General features: G+C 35.1%; 1 protein-coding gene across 3 annotated transcripts in view; it reads right to left on the reverse strand.

The window, feature by feature from the left end:
- The window catches only part of LOC142365560 (nipped-B-like protein), a 166,269-nt gene that overhangs the window by 31,413 nt on the left and 119,454 nt on the right, over window positions 1–15,402 (reverse strand). For 2 of the 3 annotated variants that reach the window (XM_075446432.1, XM_075446431.1), the window contains 7 exons: window positions 10,156–10,338; window positions 6,228–6,425; window positions 6,008–6,079; window positions 5,838–5,927; window positions 4,582–4,685; window positions 2,876–2,962; window positions 177–408 (listed from right to left, as the gene is read on the reverse strand). In XM_075446432.1, coding sequence (XP_075302547.1) covers window positions 177–408; window positions 2,876–2,962; window positions 4,582–4,685; window positions 5,838–5,927; window positions 6,008–6,079; window positions 6,228–6,425; window positions 10,156–10,338 — 966 coding nt within the window. The remainder of the gene's footprint in view (window positions 1–176; window positions 409–2,875; window positions 2,963–4,581; window positions 4,686–5,837; window positions 5,928–6,007; window positions 6,080–6,227; window positions 6,426–10,155; window positions 10,339–15,402) is intronic. The other variant, XM_075446433.1, reaches the window with a different exon arrangement.

The raw sequence follows: 15,402 nt of genomic DNA on the forward strand, positions 1-15,402 counted from the left end.
AAAGCAATTGCTTACAGAAGAAAAACTATTTAGTAGAATCAGCTGGAAAGCAAAAATTTCATATTTTCATCTCTGAATTCTGGATCCAAGATATTTAAAACCATTCTTGGACACCCACATCTGAAGGTATGTATATGACCACAAAACGCTAAATGCAAATCATTTAGCATACTAACCACCGTGAGGATCCACTCTATACACAGGATCATATTGAGGATAGAGAGTGTTCTGCAAATGAAATTTTGTGTATTGAATAACTCTTTCTATTATGTCCTCAATATATACAGCTTTAGGCATATTTGGTGATGTCATAATATTGACAGCAGTAAGACAAGCATCAGCAGATTTTGTCACTCTCTCCATAATAAGATCTCTCCATAATCTCTCCTCATCTTCAGTGTCATTGTTCTGTAACAGGCAATAAAAAACAAGATAGTGTGAACAAGAAAACAAATTTTTATCCTTAACAAGTAAAAGATAACATTATTTTAATATACTTACATACACACACATATACAAAATGTTGTATTTCCTTTATGATACAAAAATAGTTTATTTTAGAAATCAACTAATGTTTGTTTTACTAGCAACAGGTTTGTAACCCTAAGTTACACGTCTTCAGTATCTCACTGTATTCTTCTGGTAAAACACAAAGAAGTTTTCTGTGTATCATCAGGAAGCACTATGAAGGAAGACTGCCACATTCTCTACTTAAGAATGGTGTACCTTAATCAAAATGTAAACTCATAGAATCACAGAATGGTGGGGGTTGGAAGGGACCTCTGGGGATCACCTAGTCCAACCCCTCTGCCGAAGCAGGTTCACCTAGAGCAGGCTGCACAGGACCTTGAACTCATTCATCTAGTGTTTTCACAAGTCTAATTTTTGCCGCTAGAGGGAGTTCTTACACAAAAAGACTGTTAAGTCCCACAAAAATCCTTCCTGCCTGTATAATAGCACAGTTCAACATTGTCAGCTTTCCTTGTAAAAATAAGGGGCTGGTGAAACCATATCAAATTTTTCCCTTTGGGGTAAGAGAATCTAAAAATATCACAGTGCATTATATATATGAGAGATATATATTTGAAAAATCAACAGAAAACTGCAAAGCAGGAGATTCCTGTAAATTTCTTGCATAGAATGGCTTTAACTCATTTTTCTTACACAAAGGAGGCTTAAAACAAAGAAAAAAACCAAACACAAACCCACAAACCAAAGTTTTAAATATTTTCTATTTTTTTCCTCATTAATCTTGCAAATAAAAAGAATCTGCAAATGTAATCTGCCTCTGAAAAATATCCTGACATGGAGGTAGGATATTTTCACTGCACTGTAAAAATAAGTAAGCTTACTCCTTAGCAGAGACTTTCTTTGCCGTAATGACCTGAATCATGTTTAAGGGGTTTTAAGAAAAATCTAAAACTTGTTTGGCTAAAGATAACTTCTTTTTTAATCGAAGCTTTGTCTCTGAATTGTAGTCATTGGACAATTTCATTAACTGCTTAATAATCTTGAAGTTTACTAAAAAAAGCTAAAAGAAAAATATCACTTTACAAGTATTGGCATAAAGACTCAATCATATCGTATTAGAGCAGGTAAACCAGCACCTTCTTTTCAATTATTTTTCATACTGCTAAAGACATTCAGAACCACATACTGAAACTTTGAAAACCCAACAAGCTACCTAGATGAAAATATTTAGGTCCAAATAATGTGTCTCTGATTTTCATTATCAAGTCCAAATTCTTCCTTTCCAATATACATAATTACTCTCTATTTGGCGCCAGTCACGAGTGGTGTTCCCCAGGGCTCAGATTTGGGGCCAGTCTTGTTTAACATCTTTATCAATGATCTGGATGAGGGGAATGAGTGCTCCCTCAGGAAGTTTGCAGATGACACCAACCTGGGCGGGAGTGTCGATCTGCTGGAGGGTAGGAAGGCTCTTCAGAGGGATCTGGACAGGCTGGATTGATAGGCCGAGGTCAATCATATGAGTTTCAACAAGGTCAAATGCCGGGTCCTGCACTTGGGTCACAACAACCCCATGCAATGCTACAGGCTTGGGGAGGAGTGGCTGGAAAGCTGCCCGGAGGAAAAGGACCTGGGGGTGCTGGTCTACAGCTGGCTGAACATGAGCCAGCAGTATGCCCAGGTGGCATACTGGCATCCTGGCTTCTATCAGGAATAGTGTGGCCAGCAGGAATAGGGAGGTGATTGTGCCCCTGTACTCGGCGCTGGTGAGGCCGCACCTTGAGTACTGTGTTCAGGTTTGGGCCCCTCACTACAAGAAGGACACTGAGATGCTGGAGAGTGTCCAGAGAAGAGTAACAAAGCTGGTGAAGGGTCTAGAGAACAAGTCTTATGAGGAGCGGCTGAGGGAACTGGGGTTGTTTAGTCTGGAGAAGAGGAGGCTGAGGCAGGCAGGTGTTGGTCTCTTCTCCCGGGTAACTAGCGATAGGAGGAGAGGAAATGGCCTCAAGTTGTGTCAGGAGGTTTAGATTGGATATCAGGAAAAATTTCTTTACTGAAAGAGTGGTCAGGCATTGGAACAGGCTGCCCAGGGAGGTGGTGGAGTCCCCATCCCTGGAGGTGTTTAAAAAACATGTAGATGTGGCACTTCAGGACATGGTTTAGTAGGCATGATGATGTTGGGTTGATGGTTGGACTTGATGATCTTAGAGGTCTTTTCCAACCTGAATGATTCTATGAATCTATACTTCAAATCTTAAAATTTGGCAATCTATTAATCACATATGTATGAAATCAGAAATTCCTTTCACACACACAGAGTATTTGAAACTATTACTATATTGGACTCAAGTGAAGAAAACCCTATTCTACACAATGGTGTGAAATGATGTAATTTGAAACTCACATGGTTAAGTAATGTAGAGAGCTTTGATCCATCTTGAATATTCTTCTCCAAAATATTCAGGACTTTTACTGTTTTATCTGTTGAGAGCTAAAATAAGAAACAAAACACATCAAACTACTGTAGGAACATAAAGGCTTCGAAATTGCTGATAAAAATGTCCATTGATGAAGGACAGAACATGTTATGTAATCTGACAAACTTAAATTGTAACCAATCTGAGATAAGGATTGGATCTTGACTTGTCTAGTTTCTGACACAGCATGACCGAGAATGCTGATAATAGAATTAAACTAGTGAAATATGTTCTAAGACTGCAATCAAACTGCATTTTCAACCAGCAAAATCCATACAAATGTATTTAAAACTGCATATCTGTAATTTATGTTGTATAGTTACACACTTTTTCTTCTAGAAACAGAAATTTACCAAATCCAAGTATCAATCACAAATTCTAACTGACCATATAGAGCTTTATAAAGAAAAAAAATCCAAATTCTCTGGACAAACAGAAATAATTCCCTGATACTGGAGTGCTAATAAAAAGGAAATGTATTCCTAATAACTGTGTTCACTTTTAACAATTAGCATGTTGAAAAAAAGTAACTCAAACTCACTTACTGATGTTCTACAGAATTATGATTAAATAATCTGTAGAATATGCTAAACTCCAGGACAGTCAGTTTCATTCATCCAGATACTATTGGTGCTCACCTTTAGAAGCAACAAAATTCTGATTTTATGTATATATGTATGTATGCGAAAAAAACAGGGAACAGAGGTTAAGGGTGGGAACTATCATGAAAGAGAAACACTCAGGCTGATAACACACTACAAAGGAAGGTGGGGAGATCAAAGAAAAGGCCAGGAAGAATATCTAAATCTTGGATTAAAGAAATCCCTTCAGAGTGACTTGTATAATAAGCAGCTTCACAGAAACTTCATAAACATAGTAAGTGGTCATGAGGAGGCAGAGTAAGAAGTGGTCATGAGGAGGCAGAGTAAGAATTTAACACAAGACTGCCCAAAGCCAAGAGTTCTAGGAAGATAAGGAAAGCAAGAACATTGTTTCTAGAGGCGTGATACCAACAGTTTGTGCCAACAGAAAGTTCCCTTGAACTGAAGTCAGGAAGAGTATGACAAAGAAACCACAATATGCAGTCTACAGAAAATTAATCTTATTATCACCCGGGGCATTAAATCTTCCAAGTTTGAAAGGACTCTTTGGAGAGAGGAAGGAAGTAGGCAATTCAGTGTCATGCTGGATGGACATCGTACATTTACATTGCACTAACGGCATACATCAGAAAGGGTGGATTTTTTGACTTTGCAAGCAGGTTCTCTTTTACTGTGGCTGCTCAACACTAGCTGTAAGGAGCAAAGCCTATAGGTTGATGTGATTTTGTGAAAGTAGATTAATTATTTTAGATTTTACTGCTCAGGCATGTGTTACCTATTGGCATACAGTGCTCTGAGTCAGCGCTAACACAGAGAAGGACCATTCAACAAAAATGTCTCAGCTTCAGAGACAGTAACAGTTAAGATGTGGTAACTTTTTAAGCACTTCAGCTAAGTCAGCAGAAGCACAACTGTTTACAGTATCTGTCACGTGCACGCCTGAAGAGAGTGGAATATTACAAGGGGCACAAGATTTTGTATGTTTAACAAAATTAAATGTTCAAAAAGATTTAAATACTATGAAGATGTACCTTGTCCATAATGCCCATTGCCTTGATTTTTGCAGATTCACTACCTAACTCACTAAGCTGATGCTTTCCCAGTAGCAATTCCTGTGGAATCTCGTCATCATCGCCTTAAAAAAAATAAAATGAAAAAAAAAATTAACAATCATATTTCTAATAAGACTTCAAGGAAACCAATATTTTACAGCCAACATGAAAAAGCCAACTGAAGAAAAAGAACTGATTTTCCAAATAGCTAGCATCTAATAGTTCCATCCAATGAAGACTTATAATAACAACTTTTGGTTGTGTTAAAGTGACTACTTGTTAAATATAAATGAAAGTCATAAATTCAAAATAGTTTTAATACAGCAAAATCCATTTACTGAAGCTCGTGCCATCACCCTCATTTCAGTAAAACAAATCTTAAATGATTGTAGTCATTCTAAAGTTCAAATATGGAGAAGGGCAATAGATGAAAAACACATAGGAAATTAAGTACCTTAGGATACAATACACCTTAATCACATTTACCCTTACAAAACCCCCCATGACTTTACAAAACACACAGAAAGAACCAATTACTTCACTTTTTAATCCAAGGTTGTAGACGCCATTGCTGTAGTGATTTGCTTACTATACTCCTCCCCTTGTTCTAATCTTGTGACAAAGATGGTAGAAAAAAAAATTAATGAATGCTCCATTATCCATTTCAATAGAAAGTCATCTTGGTCAACCTGAACTACTTTGTCAGACACTTGTGCCAAGCTGGCTGGTTTTCCACTGAAATGGATAAGGAGAATACAGTGATTCAGTGCCTCACCCATAAGTGCATTAGCACCCTGCTGCTGAATTGAATAATCAAGCTCTGTTGGGCCAAAGACCACAACTGATGCAAAAATACGTGCCTCAGACATTACTGAAAAGAGAACCATCTTACATTAGTGTTGTTTACAAAGATATGTTTGACAGAAGATAACACCCTAATGACATCCCAAAGAGGTACCCTTTCCACTCCAGGGGACTATTATTTGTCACATTGTGATTTATGTCCCTTTTGAATTCTGCAGGGAGGAAGAAGGAGGATCTTCCTGTGGCAGCAAGTGAAACTGGAAAGGTAAAGGCCTCCAACTCAAGACAGAAGCCATATAAATGCAGTATACTGTAGCACGTATCACAGGCAATTAAATCACAAGGAAGTTTGAAAATACTGAGATGCAAATTTTTTTTGTTTCTTGTGTTTCTAATTAGGGGGAGCATTTTGAAAATTTCTGACATATTACCAAAAGTTGTAAAATCCATGTCTTCTAAATTCTCCAAAATATTCTCTATTGAAGCAGTAAATCTTTTAAAAGTTGAAGAATCCATCATTTCTGGTGAAAAAAGAAATGTAGATATAATTATTTTATATACAAAACAGAAAATACAAACTGCAGAAATCTTCTAAAATTACCTTCAGGTGTTAGTTTAGGTTCATAAGCTTTCCTCTTCTTTTGTTTTTCTTTTTTCTTCATTTTTCTAGCCACTAATTAAGAGAATAAATGATTGTTTACATTTCTTACGCTTATATTCAATATTGAACATAAATATATTTATTTTAAAATGTTTAACATATCCTTTAAAAATGCACTAGTATTATTGAAGAAAATAAAATTTTTAAAACAATCAGTTACCCTCACTGAGGCTAGGAGGAGGAGAATAATCATCCATATCAGAGTCATCGGGACTGCGATTACGGTAACGGCCACTACCAGAAGTCCTCCTTCCTTCATGAAAATAACCACTTCTCCTATGGTCACCAGAACTTCTTCTGTCATGTTCTTCATACTCCCAAGCTTCATCTCTATCCTTTTTATGTCTTTTACGAGAAGCTATAAATGAAATTAATTTTCATTATAAGTACAAAAATTCTACTTTTAATAGCTCAAAATTATATATTTGCAAGTTAAACACTATCATATAGCTGTCCTGTAAAACAAGTGAACACTATAAAATATCATATGAAATTCTGTTATGGCATTATTCTAAGAATGTCTTGAATTACATGAAAACTATGCCTGAAACTGGCAGACACCAACAAACATATAAAGCACACAAATTTACAGAGCATTTGTCCTTTTAAAAAAGTCAGGAAAGTAGAAGAAATTAAAGTAAGTTTGATTCTTTCATAAGCGAACATTAAGATAATGTCTTCAGTTATCTTAATTATGACTGTTACTGGGTGTCCATGTTCCAATTCAGTGATTGCTTTGCCCATCTAACACAGCAAGTTCCAATGAGTCTTGGCAATCTAGTTGCTTAAAGATATTGTTTTGCCAAGACAACTAAAATTTTGTCTTGATATATATTGCAGGAAATTCAGTGTAAAGGAGAAAGCTGGAGTCATAATTCTGGGTCAGGCAGTGAGTATATACCACAGAAGGTTATTATAACCAGTTTTCAGTCAGGACCAAAAAGCCTCACAGAACTGAATGTTGAAAAAATGTTCTATACAGAAACAGAAACTTGGTGGAAATAAAGTGTGTGTGGGGGGGGGGATCAAGAGTTCTCTGTTGTTTTCAAAAACAGTCATTGAAGGGGAGAAGGTGCTAAAAAGTAATAGAAAAAGGATATGGAGGAGGAAGTAATTTCATCCATGAAATCAGCCAACTCCCCATTACCTAAGATAACAGGATAACTGGGCTAGCAAAGAGATGTCTATCACAGACTGTGCTGTGAAGATCAAAACAGCTCCAAAACAATACATTCCAGACTAGCAGAGTTTATTATTCCTGTGAACTTGCATATAACAGCCCTGACATTTGTGTGTCTCAACCAAAGTCTCCTGAAGTTTAGAGAGGTATGACTGTATATAGGGTTGTTTCTGAGCAAAATGGCTCCAAGAATTCAGGCAGAACTGGAACAGAACTGACAAATTCTTTCCACAACCCCAGTTTATTGAGAAGCATAGGAAACACACAAGAATATAGTCACACGTGGTATAGCACCAGGATATAGTCAATAGTCAGCTGAGGCTCGGAACTAATAAAAACAACAACATTGAACCTGTGGTGATACTAATGCTCTACACTGCACCCCAGAGGGCTCCAACTTCTGAAAACAGTACAAAACTTCTGCACAGAGGTGGTCCAAGCGTTTAAGGTAATAACTTAGTTTGTGCTTTGAGCTGTTCTGCTTATGGATCAGACTTGCTTCTGGAGTCAGTACAGTCATGTTCACAAGGCCTGAGCTACTAACATTTTCATTTCTAAAATGGTTGAGTGTTAACTGCAATTGAAGAAATGAAGAGCTGTCTGGGATACCTGAAGTGAGCACACTGGAGAAGAAAGTAGGGGGGTTACGGGAAAAGACTTTACACATCTTAAATGATTCTTTTCCTCCCATAAGACAGTATTTTGTGGAGGTAAATGAAATCTGTCTCCACAGTTTACAAATCGTCAGTATCAATTTAAGTTCTGTAGGACAAATTCTGACCCCAGCTACATCTACAGGAGAAAAGTAACTTCCAATATTGCTTTCCAGCAAAAATTTAAATTGACCAGTTTATCAATGCTGCACAACAAAACAGAATGTGTTACATCTATGCTGGCTCTGCAAGGCAAATAAGATGAACATGGGAATAGCTATTCACAATCAGTCATTACTCTGCAAAGTTTATTTTGATGTAGATAAAATTGACTAAAAATGTAAGTATTAATAATATTTCAAGTTATCATTAATTTTTTACATAAATAAAGACTATCCGGAACATAAACACCCAATTTCCTTCTGAATTCTACCAAACATTTATGCAATAACACATTTAGCACTTATTGTATGAGAATGATTTAATAAATTTTTAAATTTTTCATCATTTAATTTAACAGAATGCCCCCTTCTTCATGATATACTCAAAGAAATTTCTTCTATAACAATTACTATTTCATATTTTTTAAAGTTCAATTTTAGACAACCAAAAGAATTCTGAAATACATATTTGTAACAGTACAAATCTATTCAGTGTACTCATCACATATCTTTGAAAAATTCTTTGAGAAATATTATAATTTACTTTTAAACCAGATGTCCTCAATTAATTGTTTAGAATGATGGCCAGATCTCGAGTGGATATAGCAAACCTAGAAACCCTTAAAGCAATAATTACAGTGAAAGTTTTCCTTAATTTGCTTTACTTTGCATTTAAGAATTTCAACAGCCACTGTGGCTAATAGGTAGATTAAGATCTCTCTGAAATTCCTGCCAATCCTCTCCATTCCCAACCAACTTAAATAATTTTGATTTACTTATTCTTTTTTTTAATTCACTGTTCCACATTATTAACATCATAAACAGGTGAAATGATATGGTAAACAGAGAATACACAATCCTGAATGAAGCAAATCATCTGATTACAAGTTACCTCAAGATCTCATACTCACGGTCAAAGCAGCATTATTCAGTTATATTTTAAATGAAAAACAAACAAATAAAAGGACATTATTTTCTGCTTCTTTGATAAAGATCAGAGGTATTGCTACTATAATTTTTACACGTATGTGTGCATACACATTGCGTATCTGTTGGACGAGAACTTGAAACATATTAAAAAAGCAGAACAAACAAATCTTTCTCTTTTGGACCCTAAGAAAGACTAAGAAGCAAAACGTCATGTTTTACAAAAGTTCAGTAAGATGTTTACATAAGCAAAGGTGAAGAGAGTCTAAACTTGGGAAAAAAATCATTATAAGCAAGATGCTTTCTCAGGTTAACAGCAACAGGCACTTCTCCTGTTGCCCTGCATAGGTAATAGCTAAGATGTTACTCAGACTGAACTGATTCACTCCATTTTAATGGAGTTTCTTTTCAGTGTTGGCTAACTGAACTACCATAGAGACAAACTAACTATACTCTTATTTGCAAGTACAAAATCCCTTCCTAACTTAGAGGCATATAACAATTTTTTGACACTTATGATTTTACCTGATTGCACAGCAAAAGCCTAACTACAAGCTTCCTCTCTTCCTCTGAAATTACTTAATTCAAAAATAGTGTCATCATAAAATGCTATTTTGAGAAACCACTGTCAGTAATTCCAGTTTTTCAAGCAATATACCATGGAAATAATAGAAGAAATATATTTAGAAACTTCTGGGCACTAATATTCTTAATTTATCATGTCAGAAAAATTCAAGAGGGGATCCTTTTCTTATCAATGATACTCAGAATAATTTAAAATGTATTTACTGAAATTTTTCTTTGCATAGCTTTGTGCACAAGTTTTCTGAGCTGCTTTACAGGAGATTTTCTTTAATCTGCTTGGCTAAAAATGTTTCATTGTACAACTAAAAAAAATAAAATCTAGGCGGCGGCTTCCCATAAGGTAATTAGGGAAAGAAATTTAACAACTAGCTGCTTTTCATCCCGAGTGACAAATTGAAATCAAGTAATTTTTCTTTTAAAAGAAGAAAAAAAAAAAAGGTTCTTGGCCAAGTAGTTGTCTGGACAGCAAATTTGTTTTCATATGTTTTAGGGTAGCCACCACCAACAAAAAAAGTGTATCTTTCTGTAAAAGCAAAATATTAGCCTTCTTTAGAAGTAGGAACAGAATGATGTACTACTTACACTCAAAAGCTTCTTCACTGTCATTGTCTTCATCAGAACTGATTTCAGCATATTTTGGTTTCTCATTAACTGTGCTACGTTTGCGCTTGTTCATTTTCACACGTTCACAAAGCGGCATGGTGGATTCAATTTCTGCCAGGAGCTCAGGAGGCAACTCCTTTAACACTGACTGATCTATGCTACCTATTAATGGAGAGCAAGAAAAGTAAATGTGAACCTGAAGATAATAACAAGGGCCCAACACTACAGTCCTTTCTCAGGAACTGCTTACAGTATATCCACTAATAAATAATACCACAGTTAGATATACTTGGATGTATTTGACAGCCCTTTCTAAAGTTGCATTTATTGTTCATACTGCATTTAGAAATTAATATAATAAATTGCACACACATCTTCTTTAATAAAATATTTTGTCAGGCATATAAACAAATTCAAATTGGTGAATTTCCTTTGTAAAAAGACATCCTTGCTCTACTTCCACAAAATTTAGTCTTATTTCGGTTCATCCTCTGAATTCAACAGGTTTTCTAACAGTGTAGGTAAATTAAGGATTCATCATGCCTCATTAACAGTTCTGTTTATTGTCATTCATATTATTTAGTGTACACAAGACAGTAATCTTCCTTTTTCCAGTAGGCAATCTGTGGCAGAATCTCCAGGGTCTTATCCCTAAAAACAAATCAAATCATTGATATCCTACCCCTCTGCCTCAGACTTTTTTTTTCTTACCTTCTACTAGTAGTTTTATAACGCAATCCAAATTTTTGCTTGATTTTGTTACAAAGCATAGTTGAAAGATTTTTATTTAATATAGACAAACAGCAAGCTGGACCACATCAGGTTTCTTTTCCACAAATGTAAATAGTTAAGACATCATCACAGAATTCTCATTACATTTTGAAACTATGATTAGGCACATATGCAGTCAGTATGAAGGAGACTTGTAGTCAAAATATTTTACAAGTGACACAAGGAAATCAAATTAATTCAAAAGTATTTCTCGGGGTTTTTTTTATTTGGTGTCTTATCTTTATTTATCAAAGAACCTATTGCACAGATTTTAAGATTATCGGACTAAATTGTTAACCTTTTTCCAACAAAAGAACAAATACTTTGTCATAAGTGCCTGCCTCTCCTTCCCAAGGCATATTATATTATTTAGATAGAGAGGAAATCACTTGCCAATTGCTATACATACACACAAAAAGAATCCTCCACAAAATGATCTTCTGGATGATAATTTACTTTTTAATTGCATTCACTATATCACTAACATAACTTTCTAAAATTTATTTCCATTTTTACACTAATATCCCATCTTCTAATTGAAGCTTAGTCTTCCCTCCCTCCCTTAAACAGAAGAGCCTTAATATGAGAAAATAGTTTCCTGCAAATAAATTTTTTAAAAAGTTTCATATATTACTGGTTTCACATATCTCTGCATCCATAAAAACTGCCTATAAGCAATGAAACTAATGATCAGAAAATTATTTTTCTATATTTCTCGGGTATGTTCAGCAAGTCATCCCATTTAAGTGCTTTATAAAACAAACAAACAAAAAGATTTAACTTAGAATACTGGGGTTTTCAAACTGAGGTAGGGAAATATCTATAAAGTAAAACTGATAGCAAAAGTTGTCCCTGCTTCCCCCATTCTATGGTTGCTCTTATTTATTTGCTTTAAGTTGCCATCCTTTGATAATCACCACCTGCCAAAGTTACCTAAATTCTCAATATTGCTTTCAAAAATGCTAGAAAACATTTCACAGTGTGGTTTACCATGGTGCTATGAAATTACTGTTCTTTGTGGGCTGGGCACTCGATTGAAGATAGTCAGAAGTACGACAGCACAGACAGATCAGTTCCTCTGTGTGTACCACCAGCTGACTGGATGCCAGTCAGGTCTAATCTGGACACTGTATAGCCATGTCTGCACAGTGGTGTCCCTACAATAATACTCGATGTCTCTTTGAACGCCTATACAGTGTCTGAAGAGAGTTAGCTTACATTCAGCCCCAGACTAGAGGAAAATTTGCACATACACGTTTTAAGACAATTTCCACAGGTGAAATCACTAGAGGGCCTCAGAACCTGTTTTTTAAAACACATATTCTCAATTTCATGCACTGTTGGTAATTTCATTGAAATCAGCAGGACAACACACAGAGAGAGCATAAAGCCTACAGCAAATCCAAAGATTTGGCCAAAGAGATTGCAAAAACCAGCTGCAACTAAAGGAACAAATGTTGCATTGAGATTCATACAGATGCTTAAAAGCTAGATGGGCTAGATGCACTTACACTAATAGGAGTATTTTCTTCAAATATATCTTTAAGCCTATCCTAGTCTACAATGAAAAGTAAATTTAAATACAGAATAACTAGTAAGACAGATTGCTTGGAGAGGAAATCAGAAAAGGAAACAAATCAGTAATGGATTATATACCTAGCTTGGCAAGAGTTCTATGACCAAATTCTAATTCAATTCAATTTCAAACTCAATTTCAAAACTACGCCCAAATGTTTCACGATGTAATTTTAAGATTGTGATCATTGCTTTGAGGAACTGTTAGAACAAAATTTGTTCTTTATTTTCCTTATACTGTGCACAAAGAACATCTCAATAAGATGAAAGGTGATATATTTTAAGCAAGAAAACCCTTGAAAACCAAAAAATACCAAAACAAGAAACAAAAATCACAGGCTACTACTCTCCTATCTCCTAGGAATATCTATTCTTACTTTCCTTATTGATTTTGTTCCTGGGGTAGAACACTACTCAGTCTTTTAAAATAATTACCACAGTGCTAATTAAACATGAACAAATAAATTAAAAATGCAAGTACTTTAATATTTGGAAAAATAACTTTATTTCCTTCTCAAAAGTTTCAAGTTTTCTATGTTCTCCAATGCTAAATTCAACTAATGTTTAAACTGCACTCCCTCCTGTTAGAGATATTTCCGATAACAGTATAAGCTTTCCCATTTTTCTTTTATTAGGGAAGATGAAAAGCTTTCTTTATTCAAGAAGGGAATAACAGAAAAGAGAACAAATACAATTACTGTAAAGTGCTCTATAAGCCATCTATAAAGTTTTTGTTTCTGTCACAACGTTCCCTGGAACAAGTCTACTGCATGCCCATAGCTCCATATTTTATAATAAATGTACTATTTATTTATTTATTTTTCAATTTGTTTGATAAGTTTGCTAAGACCTGGTACCTATTTTCCTGCTTCTACTTTAATCAGTTACATTCGACTCTAGTTTGCATGGCTTTTTAAATAGCAAAGGAGAAAGTAACTTTACTAGTAAGTTACTCCACAAGTTAATAAGATTGCCCCAGTAAACCAAGCTTTCTGAAAAACTGTCCTCATCAACAGAATAACTCAATTTTTTTGAAATGCGTGTGATCAGCATATACAGTATGCCTGAAATGGACTATAGGCATCAGTGTTCTTCAGATATTACTTATGCATACTCTCAAAGCTGCCACAACTATTAAAACAATTAAAAAAAACAAAACAAAACAAAACAAAAAAAAAACAACAAAAAACAACCCCACAAGAAAAGTGCCATCATAACCAAATCTTTGTTCCACTGTAAGGAATCACAATGCTGATAAACTCCACATTAGTGAAACTGAAGGGCAAGTCACAGAGTAGCTGTAAGAACAATTCATCTTGAAGAACTGCATACATGAACCACCACTTCTTCAGTGCTTTTCCAAACCTATGCAATGCTGTTCATGACTTACTAGTTGCTTGTTGGAGGAAGAACATATGCTTGTTTTTGTTTGATTACCATTATCAAAATGTTTCTTAGAGAAGATATTTGAGAATCTTCAGCTGTTACTGAATATCTGCTGACCGTCAAGATACTTGCTTCTCACCAAGCAATTCTTGACAAAATATAATACAGTTAAAAACCAGCCAGAGAATCTTAGCTAAAAAATAGTCTTTAAACCTCCTCCCATATTCTATTTTAATCTGGGAAGCTTTTCAAAGGGTTTTGCCATGTATAGCAGAAAGAGTTCTACAAATGTCTAGTGGATATAGTATTTCCCAAGTATGGCTTAAAAAAAGAATGGCAAGGCACAGATCTGATACAAAGTTCAGCATTGCTTTTTGTTCATAACTTGATGGGTGGTTTAAAGTTTGTTGAACAGCCTTTAGACAATATTTACACAAATCTAATCTTTAGAAGGATCCAAAATCACTTTGCCTTGAATTTGCAAGTCAAACAGATCTCCCTGATTCAGGCAGATGCATCGATCACCAGAATGCCTTCAAGAGAGGTTGAACATTAATAAACCCCACCAATAAATGTAACATCATTATGGACTTTTATTAGATCCATTCAATATGGACAGCACAACTAGATTTTGACACAACAATTAGTGTGTTCAGATTAGTTTCACCTGCCTTGATATGGTTACTTCAAACAAGCAGCTATAGAAAAGGGGATGATGCTTGCTGACACCTTGGTCAGTTTTCCAGGATCAGAGAGGCTGTTCCTGCCATAAAATCAAAGCCAACACTAATAAACTCTTATCTTCTCCGTAATGATTTATCTTTGCTTTCCAAACTATGGAAAACAGATGTATGGTTTACATTTTGGTGTAATTTCCTATTAACTAACAAGCCATCAAGATTCAAAAACATTTAGAAACCTAAACTCCAATTTGCTACTTCCATAAGAGACAGTTAATACAGTGGAAACAATTCATATCAGTTTGCTTATATGGTTACTTTAAAATACTCGTGACATCAAAATGGCCTGTTTGCACATACATCTATTGCAACAAATGAACAAGTACTTAAAGGAAAACTACCCCTGAAGTTCATTTCAAAACTACGGTTTATGTTAATGAAGTCTTTTGCATAAATTAGCCTCCTATAAATATTATTTTTTCCATTTCTGTGTGCTAATACTTTGCAATAAGCAAAACTGCAGTTGATGCAATTTCATATTTGTAATCTCTCTCTATACCTTGTATTTTAAAATGCAACTTTTTCTAAATATCAACACATTATAGAAAAGAACACACAAGGGTCTAAGAGGGAACAGTGCCACTTGTTTGGGGTGGGGACATGAATTTTTGCATTTCTCAGTGTTTAGCTCCCCTTCCTTACATGTCCTCTCTGAGCATTTGATAGAGAATGTTCCGGTGATTTTGGGTCTACCTTCCTTATGTATCACCAGCTTACTGTCTAACTTTCTCAAGTCATTTTGGGTCACCGCTAT

This window comes from Opisthocomus hoazin, chromosome W, assembly GCF_030867145.1.
Source record: "Opisthocomus hoazin isolate bOpiHoa1 chromosome W, bOpiHoa1.hap1, whole genome shotgun sequence".
Lineage (NCBI taxonomy): Eukaryota > Metazoa > Chordata > Aves > Opisthocomiformes > Opisthocomidae > Opisthocomus > Opisthocomus hoazin.